This window comes from Microcaecilia unicolor, chromosome 2, assembly GCF_901765095.1.
Source record: "Microcaecilia unicolor chromosome 2, aMicUni1.1, whole genome shotgun sequence".
Taxonomy (NCBI): Eukaryota; Metazoa; Chordata; class Amphibia; order Gymnophiona; family Siphonopidae; genus Microcaecilia; species Microcaecilia unicolor.
This window is the reverse complement of record NC_044032.1, coordinates 488201873-488215005: the sequence shown is the minus strand read 5'-3', so window position 1 is coordinate 488215005 and position 13133 is coordinate 488201873. Positions and strand designations below refer to the sequence as shown.

Genomic DNA, 13133 nt, shown 5'->3' with positions numbered 1-13133 from the left:
TCACTCCGCAAATAGTTAAGCAGTGGAACTGTTTGCTGGAGGATGTGGTAACAGCAGTTAGCATATCTGGGTTTAAAAAAAGTTTGGACAAATTTCTGGAGCAAAAGTCCATAGTGTGCTATTGAGACAGGCATGGGAAGCAGCTGCTGGTCCTGGGATTTGTAGTATGGAGTGCTGGCACGATTTGGGTTTCTGCCAGGTACTTGTGACCTGGCTTGGCCACTGTTTGGGAAACAGGGTACTGGGCTAGATGGACCATTGGTCTGACCCAGTATAGGGCCACTTTTATGTTATATAGATAGTTATTCAAGCATTGGCACTGAATATCAAGGGTTTCCCAGATAACCCCCTGCTCTGCTTCCAACTCACTTTTTGATATTCAGTGACATACAGCACTGGACCCAGTCAGTGCGAAGCTAGGTAGGCGCCATCTTCTTCAGTTATTTTACATGAAGGGATTGATAAACTCAACAAGTTCCCTAACCAGCAATAAATAAAATGTACACACAGGAAAGTGAACAAGTTACAAAAAGAAAAAAAGTTATACCATAATTCTGAGCCCCTCAAATCCTAAATACTCTGATAAACAGTTAGATAGTGAGAGTTCTCACTGAACCTATTGGAGCAATTTCCCAAATTACAAGTACCTTGGTATTTGTTCCATGGGAAAAACCTTTGAAGACCTATGGAGGAGGAGGAGGAGAATGAGGGGGGGGGGGAGGGTGACAAAGTACATATGATCCACAGTAGGCACACTTTTCCTCCACAAGAAAAGCAGTTCTAAGTTAGTATACTAGAAGTATTTCAATTCTTACCCCATGGCACCACAGATGTTCAAATGCTAACTCTGCAAAGTTAACAAACAGACCTATAGATACTTTGCAAACACCCCCCTAAAGATTTGAAAACTGGTCTTTCCATTGCTAGACACCTTTCGCTGCAAATCAAACCTTCAACAGTGCTATATTTGATTCACATGTTTTGTTAAACATTTCTGCATGCCATCAAGTTACTGAACAGAACTGTAACAGAAACTTGTGTTTGAACATAGTACTTCATAGAAGCTGTTTAATACTGGGAGCCTAAAAACACAGGTCTGTTTGCTATGCTCTCCATGTTCTGAAAACGGAAGGAACTACTGATAGAGAATACACTATACAGAACAAGATCATGTGCACACAGCTACTTTTAAGCTATAAAAAAAAGGGACAAGCAATCCTGTTAGTTGTACAGTGAGAACAATTATCTTATTTTGAAAACAATGAGAAACTTTCCTGAGATTGTATGCAAATTGATAGTCAAAATATTTAAGGGAAAGGAAAGGCTCACTGGACTGATGTATCATAACCGGGTATAAAAACTAGTTTTCTATTATCTTGTGCATAAAATGGATTCTATGCACACAGTATTTTTGAGATCCCTGCAAGTTAGGTCTTCCTGAAGTTTGATATGACAGTGAATTCTGAAAGGATTACAGCTGGCAATGCTGGGCATAATATCAAGATCCTTACAGCTTCAAAACTGGTTAACCAAATATGGAATAAAATCTTTTGACCTTGTGTGTGTGTGTGTATATATATATATATATATATATATATATATAAATAAAATAATTTTTGGGATTTATAAGAGTAATTTATGATGGACTGAATTTTGTTCACTTCTATGAAATTGGTAACGTTCTGCAGAAAACAGTCAATATAGGTTCTGGTTTCACTGATGTAAATCATTTCTTATTGCATTTGCTAAAAATCAAGAGAAGATAGATACAGTTTGAGGAACAATTCTGCATAGCAATGAATGTACAAACAAGCATCTCAGTTCTTTGAAAATCTGAAGACACTAGGGTGTCCAGAACCTTACTAAAAGTCCAAACTACTGCTTAAGTCAAAAGGTTAAGTACACTACAACAGCATTAAGGGTACAAGATTATAGTTTTTATAACATTTTGTTCTGAACTCAGATGCTTTGGTCAATTCTCAAGCTGTGCTTTGTTTTCAGCTACTTGACATAAAATGGCTCTTCTCTTGTGTGTGGGATTTGAGGGCCTTTCCAGTAATTTTGGTTTATAAACATCAGTATGAATGAGGCAGATTAAAAAAAAGGCACAGGAATTAAAACACATTAGTACACAACATCCATTAATACAAATTCCCACTAAAAGATAATGGCAAAATGCAAGCTTCATGCCATCCTCATCTAAGAGATACTAATTTTTCATTCTCAGGTGAGGTCCTAGTGCAGTGATAACAGCAATAAAAAAAAAATAATAATTAAAAAGGCACAATCTTCCCATGTTGTTTACATCACCCTCATCTAATCATATTGTCCGTAAGTGAAAGCAGCAAGAAAATGCTATACTCTTTTGTACACTGTACAAAAATCCTTATGAAGTACCTACAGACTCCAGTATCAGGAAACATGTACCTCAGTTCTACATTCACCTAATAATTCAATCTTGCAAGATCAGACTAGAAATGTAGACTTGTATTTGACATCCAATAAGTCATCATAACCTTTTATATACTATGCAGCATCTCGAACATACATATAATACAGCATCAATTACAATTTTGTTTCATCATTTTGTTTGATATTCCTTAAGCTGCTCCCTTGTAATTTCTGTACAAACTTGGCAAGTCGACTCAGAAAAAAAAAATTACAAGTTACATATCATACATCAGATCTTGTTGGTTCTTACCAATAATGTCAATACTGTACACAGGGTGAATTAATTTGGATACGTTATATTAAGTGTGCCTCTCTTCTAATCATGGTGGTTCCTCTAATTTGAGGGAATTTAAAAGATCTCTGTAAAATTACTACTTTATAAATATCACGAAGAGGTAATCTCCCTAATCAATTGAATATTAATTTAGAAAGTGAGGAGATATCTCCTCACTTTCTAGATTAAAATTACTACTTTATACACATTTACTGTGTTTTACTGCACAGTGCATTAATACTTGAGATATCCTCTCCCCCCCCCCCCCCCCCCGATATCTATGTAAGTTTTTGTATCATTTGTAAACAAGTAAATACTTTATATACTTTTGGTGCTATATAAAATGTTGAATCAAGCCAACCTTTTCTTGCAAGAATCCAAAGGAATACTAAAGTGCAGTAAAGTTTTGCACTTATTGGCATTAGACATAAGCCCTAGAACGGCAACTGCATGTACATGGGTTTTGTGCCTATACCAATAAAGTCAAGTAGGCCCATACTTAAACTTTATAAAATAGACATAAAATAGGTGCACAAAAATGTTGGGCAGAGCAAGCCAGTACCAGCAGCAAATGTTACATGGCCTGCAAAGGCCTGTGAGTGATCAGAAAGATTACTTGTTCAGTAATCTAATGTCCTGGAGAAGACCATGGTGTGCACACCTCTCCTTCAGCCTTACATGAAAATAAAGAGCAGGAGTTTTCAGGCACCTGGTTATTTTGAGTCCATTAGTGTGCACACAAATTTATTCCCTCCTTACCCCTTTGTAATGCTTGTTCTTAAAGCATAATAATGGCTAGTACTTAGAAAGCACTCTGATTTACCTTATTTCCTAGTGACAGGTTCAAAAATTCTGGCCTACAAGTAGGAATCTTGGGAATATATCGAAAATATGGGTCTCCAGTGTGCAAAATACTATATGATGCTAATGACTGAGAATGCCAATCAATTGATGGCCTCAATACCCAGTGCATCTCAAATTCACTCCATATATTATTATTAACTGAAAGGTTAGCTGTGTTAGATTCTAAATTCAAAATCCTGTAGATGAATTTAATCCCACTTGAATACAAAACAGCGAAGATGACTAACAAAACAAAAATAATAAAATAATAAAAATACAAATACTTAAAATAATAAAAAGGACTTTACAGAGACGAGACGCTGCTCTGACGGTTTATTCTTCACTTTGTTTTCAAGGATTACCTAAGGCTATAGTTCAGAAAGAGACACACATATTCCTTATACAATTGGATAGAGTTAAAAATCAACACACGGTGAGAAGACTCCTGACGCAGGCCTGCATGGCCGAAACACAGCTGTGTCGAGTCCATTTCTTCCTGATATCCTTTGGCTAATAAAGTGTTTTAATATTTTATGAACAAGTGTTGTCCTTTTTATTTTTTTATGTATTTGTATTTTTAAATACAAATTTGATATTTTCTTGTTTTTAATTTTTTTTTTTTTTATTATTATTTTTGTTTTGTTAGTCATCTTCGCTGTTTTGCTTTTTTGGCTGTTTATCTTGCAAAGATTGGTTTCTTCTGTTTTTTGTACTACTTTAATCCCACTTGTTCATACTCAAAAGTGTATTTGCCACCACTTAGCTAAATTTACAGCACGGTACTACTGCAGCTCACTCCATTTTCATGGACTATGTTTGTTAATTTCATTTTAAGGTAACATATTTGGCTAGCAGATTAACCTTGGAATTAAAGAGCTGTGCTTCTGAATGCCCAAGTTTGCAGCCTTTCCCACAGCTTCAGTGAGCAAGCCACTATGTGCTCATTTGCTCTTCAGAATAACATTTTAGAATCCTCTTATGGAGGCCCTTTTACTAAGCCACGTAATGGCTCTTGCAGTAATTTCAATTTTGGCACGCATTCGATAAATGTGGCCGAAAAATCATTTTTCTTTTTAGACGTGCGCCAAGTGGCATTTGACGTGCGTAGGTCATTACCGCCTGATTACCACGTGAGACTTTACCGCTAGGTTAATGGCTGGCAGTAAGGTCGCAGACCCAAAATGGACGTGCGGCAATTTTAATTTTGCAACATGTCCACTTTTGGCTAAAACTTAAAAAGGGCCTTTTTTACAGGCGCGCTGAAAAATGGATAGGCGCGTGCCCAAAACCCACGCCTACCCTACAGCAAGCCATTTTTCAGCGCACCTTAGTAAAAGGACCCCATGAATTTTTATAGCACCATGTACATCGATGGTGTTATTCAAGTATTAGTACCAAGTATAATCAATAAAGACTAACCTTATCAGCAAAGAATTTTCCACAAACCTAGTACTTAACATCTTGCAGAGATTTAAGCTATGGAATATGCTACACAGTATTCCTTTAACCTAAGGAATCTGAAGCTTAATGTCCAATTCCACTCCATTCAGATGTTTGATTTTTTTTAACTATATATATATATATATTGATACATTTTTCTTAAAGTAAATCCTACTGCATTTCCAAAGATTAAAATTCATGCAAAGTTTCTATTAAGAACCTACAAAAACTTTTATTTCAGGCTAGAAGCAGGTGTGCTCTTGTTTCTACTCTGTTTAGCAGGCACTGCACACACAGTTGGTACAAACATGCCAAATGTGCTTTTTTTTTTTTTTTTGCATGTGCAGTTCACAAAACTGTACAACATTAAAGCAGTTCATTACCTTTCATGAATGGCAGCAGTAAGACCATCTATATTTATCCAACAGGCAGCTGGTTAAGATAATGTATGTTTTTTTTCTCACTCACACAATTTGTCACATACTTTTTTTTCAGAAGGGGGGGGGGGGGGGTGAGACTTGAAATTTCACATTAGTGTGCAAATACGTTGCCATAGGAACTGCAGTTGCCATTATACTTCAGTGACATTCAGCATAAGCCAGGAGGGGGAGAAAACCTAGCAAGAAGAAATGCCAATGTGCATGTGCAAGTTTGGCCCAGAACTGTAAGCAATGTATGGAGAAACAGAGCAAAGGATTATTTACAATATACTACAAATGGGCTCAGAGTTCAAACGGTTCGAGTACTTGCTGGCTTACAAGAAGAATGAAATCCTGGGACTTTGATGCACCAAGGTTCTTTCAGACATTTGGCAGAATGAGGCACATCCAAGAAAGTGCAAAATTAGTACCTTGTTGGCAGTGCTGTATTTGAGTGCGTGCAAACACTTCCTCTTCATGCACTGTAGCAAGCATTTCACATTTTGTTTTGAAAAAGAAAAAATGCTAATTTATAAGAGGATAATGCAAAGATCTACTTATTGTTGCAAGAAATACTGGGGAATTCAAGTAATCTCTCTGAACTCATGAACTGTCAATTTTACAGAAGTACTATTTACAAAAGACCATTTTTACTGCAATTTTAGGTGTTAAAGTTCCTGTGCTTGCGTAGTTACCTGGGTAAGGTTGAACAGACTGTAGATAAATCTTTAATACTGTATGCATTTGGAGAGCAACAGCGCTCCCAGCATCAGGGCCACAATCTTATAGCATGCCAGAAAGGATCCTTTTTGGTACAATCAAGCTCTATGAAGGATCAAAAATAAGAAAAATAATGTTAAAAAAAAAGGGATAAACATTTGTTTATTCTTCACGTAGCTGCAAACAGTAACGGTGATAGCGAAGTTGAAAAAACATTCTCTCCAGTAAGGAATGAGTCATCCCAGGGAGGGTGTAGCCTTCAATGATACCCACATGCTTGAATCCTAAAGACTCATACAGCTTGTGAGCTGCCATTTTGACTGCTGTTGTGCCAAGAACAACAGAAGAGTAGTTGTTGAGCATTGCAAATTCCAGGACTTTGCGACCCAGGGCTTTGGCTATACCTTTACCACGGTAGTTAGAGTCCACCGACATACGACGCAGTTCCACGGCATTATCTTCCTCATTGCCTCTTGCTGCCACTATTCCCACCACGTTTCCATCCAGGACTGCTACCCAAAAGCAAGAACCTGCAGAAAACAAAGTAGTATGACAAACTGTGGAATTTTATCAATCTGCACGCAAGCTTTGAGGCTGCTAGCACAGGATCAAAAAGTGAAAAAAGTTAAGCAATACCAAAATAATGGAAGGTGGACATACACATATATACATCACTCCTTTTACACGAAACGTTCTACCTGTAGAACTTCACATCTGATCACATTTAGTACTGCATATGTACTTTCCAAAACTATGGTACAAGGATGCCTGAATATTTGTAAAAGTGTTTATTGAACTGAAGGGTCCAAGGTCAGAGTTTTTGGGTGAGGACCAGCATCATGCCCGACCTCTTTATGCATTTTTTTCTCCTACTCCCCACTGACTTCTGCTTCCTCCCCCCTCCTCACCAACATGCATCTTCCAGACTGGACCACATTGCTTAGTTCCATTTTTCTCCACAAACTTGATCTGACCTCATGACTCCTGAGGCACAGTGGTGGCAGCAGGTACTGTTGGCATTTACTGGGCCAGCATATACTCACAGGTCCTGCCCTTTCTAGGATTCCATATAGGAGGTGGGATTTGAGCACAGCTGACTTAGGGAATCCCTACACCAATCAATCCTGGGGGAATTCTGTAAAACAAAATAAGTAAAAATTCTGCACTTTATCATTTTCTTGTGCAGAATTCCCCCTCCCCATAAAAAGGCTGACCCCACCCTTTCCTACCCACACAGCAGTTTTCAGATTCCATCTTCGACATCTTAGCTCGTATCCCTCCCCCTCTCCTCATAGGTTGAGGGCCCAACTTTCTCTGCTCTCTGTGAATACCTCCCAGTTTTCTCCTTCTGCCCTAACCCTCTCTGTTCATGTCTTCTCTATAGTCTAGCAGGTCTCTGCCTTCTACAATTGTCTCTCCACACCCCTTAGCCATCACTGCCCTTCCCATACTCTCTCCCTAACTCCCAGCAAGACACCCGATTCCTCAACCCTCCCTCAGCAAACCCCTACTTTACTTTTCTCCAGCCCCAGCCTCTCCCCACCCCCCATGGTGCACACACACACTATCCCCCTTTCTTTAGTCCCTCCTCCTCCTCATGACACACACACACAAATTCAACTTTCTCCTGCCTCTTCCTGTGCTATGGCACACACCTACACCAATCATCTTTCTCCAGCATTCCATGGTACACATCTACCATAATCACCTTCCTTCAATCACTTCCACCCCCCCCCCACCCCCACCCCAATGCTGTGGCAAAAGGAAGTGAGACAAAATGCAGCTGTGTATCTCCTTCTCTTGATTGCAACAGAAAAGGAGGGAAGCAGCAAGGCTAAGGGGAATCGTGTCGCAGTGCCGAGGCATTACAGTTGCCTAGGTGCAAAATTCTGCAAAGGATGTACAGAATGTTGAGCAGGTGTGGAATTCTGTGCAGATTCTGCATGGTGCAGTTGCATAGAATTCCCCCAGGAGTAACTGTCAACTGCCATTGCTGTGTTTAGAGGATGGTGAACAATGGAGCATTACAGAGATCTGTACTAGGACCAGTGCTTCTGAACATTTTTATAAATGATCTAAAAGTGAATGAGTGAAGAGGTTAGAGCACTGGGCTGACAACCAGTAAAGCCCACTGTTGCTCCTTATATTCCTGGGCAAGTCACTTAACCCTCCATTGCCTCAGTTACAAACTTAGGGCTCTTTTACTAAGATGCACTATGAAATGGGCTTAACGCGTCCTAATGTAGGACCTTCCTACATGCTAAGCCCATTTCAAGCATATTCATAAAATATGTTTATTTCAGCATTTGATATGCCACCTTTATGACCAAGCAAGCAAAGCAGTTTACAAAACTGTGGTGAAATCAATAAGAAAAGAACTACAATCTGTGGCAGGAAAGGAAAGAAAGGAAAGGAGAAAACAAATCCTGGTCAACTGAGTTTAAGCCACCCCTACGTTCCCCCGAAAGCCTAAGAGAATGGGCTTTAAGCTGTGATTACAACTTCAAGTACATAGATTCAATATGAAGTGAGACAGGCAGAGCATTCCAAAGGAAGAAGGCAACAAAGAAAAAGGCTGAGTGGCGGGTTGATTCTAGGCTTGCACGCGACACCGATGCAAGAGTCAGCCAACAGGTGGTTGCAGAACGGACAGATCTTGCAGGACAATAAGGCATAATATAAGAAGGCCAGGTAGCACATTTTTTACTTTTTTTTCTTTATTTGCAGGTAATGTGCTAATGTTATTAGTGCATGGCAACTGCAAATTATTAACATGGGAGCATTTTACCGTCTCCTATGTAGGTGGTACTAAGGGCTCCTGTGTTAATGCTGCGTTATTCAGTTAGCGTAAGCGCTAATGTGAACGTGCTACCTGAATAGCGCTTCCACACCCATTCTCTACCTCTGACATTCCCCCTTCAAAAATAAATTTTTTAAAATACTGCAGTTAGCATGTACAAAAGGGAAAAATTACAGCAAGGTGCTTTAGTACATCCTGAAGAAAGCCTTTTCAAGCACACTTCAGTAAAAGGCCTACTTAGATTGTAAGCCCTCTGGGAACAGGGAAATACCTTGTGCACCTGAATGTTAGGAATTATTAGGAAAGGAATAGAAAATAAAACAAAGAATATCAAAAACAAATAGGAGAATTTGCACTCATTGGATAGTTAAGCTCTGGAGCTTGTTGCCTGATGTGGCAAAACAGCATTCAGGGTTTAAACTATTGTATATATTCTAGAAGAACAATCCATAAACCATCAAGGTAGATCTGGGGAAAGCCACTGAAACTAACTAACGTCTAGTTTTGGGGAACCTGCCAGACACTTACAAACCGGATTGGCCATGATTTGTGGTGGTGGAAGTTCCAGTGCTTCCAAGGGGTGGTGATGAGGCACACCATGTATGGCGCCGGGAACAAAAATAGATTTACAATTGGCATACATCTGAAGCTTGGGGTCTCAATCATGAAGAGGAAGGGTGGGTGTATCTGTAATGTCATGTTGCTCTGATTGGCCGGTTCTGTAAGGGGGTTCTGCTTTATTTAAGCCGCCTTCCCAACCCATCTGTGCTTTCCACTTCTGTTCAGCGTTGGAAGCAGGTATGTTGCCAGTTTTGTGCCGCTGTTTAAATATCTTGAATATTTTGTATAATTTTATTATATAAATTAGTTTCAGTTATTATACTTGTATACATTTTGGTAATATCTTTGCATGTTGTCTGCCATTACTGGGCATGGATTATAGTGGAGGTCCAAAGGGAAGATAAGCAGCCCTGTTTCTGTGACCTCATCAACGGACACGACCCCATTTGGGATCCTGACCAATTTAGGAATCAGTGTTGGTATGAGGTCTATGGTGTTTGTTTATAAAGTGATGGTGGGAGGAATGCCTTAACCCCCCCCCCAAGATGGTATTAATGTAGCCCAACTTTTATGTTCACTATGAGTGAGCAATTTGTTTTTAAGTTAACAGAGGAGCCAATATATATATATATCTCCATGAATATGATTTGCAGTGCTTTTCCAAAATGTTTTTAAAACAAAGTTGTTTTTTTTAAATAGATCAAAGTTGATAAAAATATTTGCCAAAATATACATCGCAAATTACAGCATTCTACACTTCCACCACTCTTTCCATGAAAATTTCCTGACCCCCCCCCCCCCCCCCATCTACCCCTTTCACAGCCTATCACAACTCCTTGATCTAGAATACCCTATCCCTTGAAAGATGTTTGCATATTACCACATTTCAGTTATTTAAACAGTTATCTCCCATTCCCATCTTGCCTCCCTTTAGGGTAGGGTTCTTAAACCATTCCCTGGAACATACCAAGCCAGTCAGGTTTTCAGAATATGTATGAGAAATTTGCATACACTATTTCATGCATATTCATATGGGTATCCTGAAAACCCGATGAATGAGTTCAGAACTCCTGTTCTAGGATACAATCAAAACATTAATGTCTTAATCTTGAAGGCTTTTGATATAGACCCTGCAGAATTTTGGTGGCCCTTCTCTGAACTACTTCCAAATGTAAGGCCTCCAGAACTGAATACTCCAGGTGAGGTCTCACTGCTTGTACAATAGCATAATTATCTCATCTTCTCCACTACTTGGAACACTGTATCTTAGCCAGAACTAGCAAAAAGCTACCAGTCAGCCAAATTACCTTTAACTGCAATGAACTGCATTTACCACTATGTTCCTAATCCAGTCCAGCACTGTGGAGACTAGTTCTTCAGATCAACATCCAAGGCTTTGGTAAAATTCAAGTAAGCGTAAGCCATATCCAAAGACCACCCTTAGTCTAATTTCCTAGTTATCTGAAAAAATGATCAGATTTATCTGACGTGGAGGGGCATTTTCGAAAGGGACGTCCAAGTTGCGATTTGGATGTCCTTGCAAAACGGCAAAATCCAGGGGCGGGAAAACCTGTATTTTCAAAACAAGATGGCCACCCATCTTTCGTTTCGAAAATACCGTCAGGGACATCCAAATCCTTAAATTTGGACATACCTAGACATGGACATTTCTGACCTTCGGCGATTTTCGAAACCAAAGACGTCCATGTCAAAAACGTCCTAATGCAAGCCATTTGGGCGTGGGAGGAGCCAGCATTTGTAGTGCACTGGTCCCCCTGACATGCCAGGACACCAACTGGGCACCCTAGGGGGCACTGCAATGGACTTCATAAATTGCTCCCAGGCACATAGCTCCCTTACTGTGTGCTGAGCCCCCCAAAATCAACTACCCACAACTGTACACCACTACCATAGCACCTAGATGTGGGTACAGTGGGTTTCTGGTGGGTTTTGGAGGGCTCACTGTTTCCTCCACAAATGTAACAGGTAGGGGGGGTATGGGCCTGGGTCCGCCTGTCTGAAGTGTACTGCAGTACCCACTAAAACTTCTCCCGGGACCTACATGCGCTGTCATGGACCTGAGTATGACATCTGAGGCTGGCACGACATATTTTTAAACATGTTTTTTTGAGGGTGGGAGGGGGTTAGTGATCACTGGGGGAGTAATGGGAGGTCATCCCTGATTCTCTACGGTGGTCATCTGGTCATTTTGTGCACCTTTTTGTGCCTTAGTCGTAATAAAAACAGGTTCAGGTGAAAACGTCCAAGAGTTCGTCCAGGGACGTCCTTGTATTTTTCAATTATGGGTCAAGGACGTCCAAGTGTTAAGCACGCCCAAGTCCCGCCTTCGCTACGCCTCCGACACACTCCCTTGAACTTTGCCCATTCTTGCGACGGAGTGCAGTCGGAGACGTCCTAAATCGGGTTCGATTATACAGATTTGGACGTCCCTGGGAGAACGATGTCCATCTTCCGATTTATGTCAAAAGACGGACGTCCTTCTCTTTCGAAAATGAGCCCAATAATTTCCCTTCTGAAAAGCTCAAACTGCCCACCAAATTAGATTATTTGCCATCCTTGGAAGCAGTTGAAGCAGAAGCTGACAACTTCTAGAAACAGATGTTGCCACTGCCTTAGACTAGCCTGTAGTAAATTTGAATTTCTACTTGCTTTACCATCTATAAAAATAGGTAATACTGTTAAACCATCTTCTGCAGAAAGCCAGCAACATGAGAACTAGTTGTATGGACATCTGGGTTGTGATAAACAGAAAATTAAGGCCTGGTTTCAGTGAAAACTTAAGCATTATTCAAAATAGTAATGTCCGTTAATTTCCTAGAAATGCCTTTGCTCACCAAGCAATTGGTATTTTGTATCTTCTGCTTTTTAAAACTATGAAAACATTCCTTAAAAGAAGTTTCAGCTTCATAGTATCAGTTGCTGCCCTTGGGCTTGACATTTAGGCTATAACTCAGGGGTGGGCAATCTTGATTGAGGGTTGCAACCCAGTCAGATTTTCAGAATTTCCCCAACGAATATGCATGAGATTTATTAGCATACAATGGAGGCATGCAAATGGATCTCAAACATATTTATTTGGAAAACCCTGAAAACCTGATTGGGTTACAGTCCCTGAGGACCTGTATCTTCCAAATAAGGCATTCACTTTAAAGTATCATTACTTGAGCATCCCCCCCCCCCCCCCCCACCCCCTGTGGGTGACAATCTGCACTCTGTCACAGTATTGGTATATTTGCCTATGCTGAAGAGAGAGAGCATGCCAACAAGCTTTGATCTCAAAATAAACTCAGACTGCACAAGGTTTTACTTGCACCTGCTTTGTAAATGGGACAAAGTCCACAGGTAGTATTGTACCTGTGACATGCCCAGTTCCTATATTAAAACAAAACAAAAACTGCAGGGTGCATCCCTTTGGAAATGGGTTTGCATGTCAGCAGGGAAAACACCCAACACACCTACGAGATCCCTTCTAGCAAGAATTTTCAACAAGATTTATTTCAGTAAGATCAGATGTTAACATGATTGAATCATGGAATATTGCTTCTAACTCAGTTTTAGAAAATATAACATCTTTTTGTATAAAGAAAAAGAGGAATCGAGATTA

At 40.0% G+C, this 13133-nt stretch overlaps 1 protein-coding gene across 1 annotated transcript in view; it reads right to left on the bottom strand.

The window, feature by feature from the left end:
- Window positions 1-6154: 6154 nt before the first annotated feature.
- The window catches only part of NAT8L (N-acetyltransferase 8 like), a 69238-nt gene continuing 62259 nt past the window's right edge, over window positions 6155-13133 (bottom strand). The window contains exon 3 of the mRNA XM_030192577.1: window positions 6155-6677. Coding sequence (XP_030048437.1) covers window positions 6310-6677 — 368 coding nt within the window. The 3' untranslated portion in view covers window positions 6155-6309. The remainder of the gene's footprint in view (window positions 6678-13133) is intronic.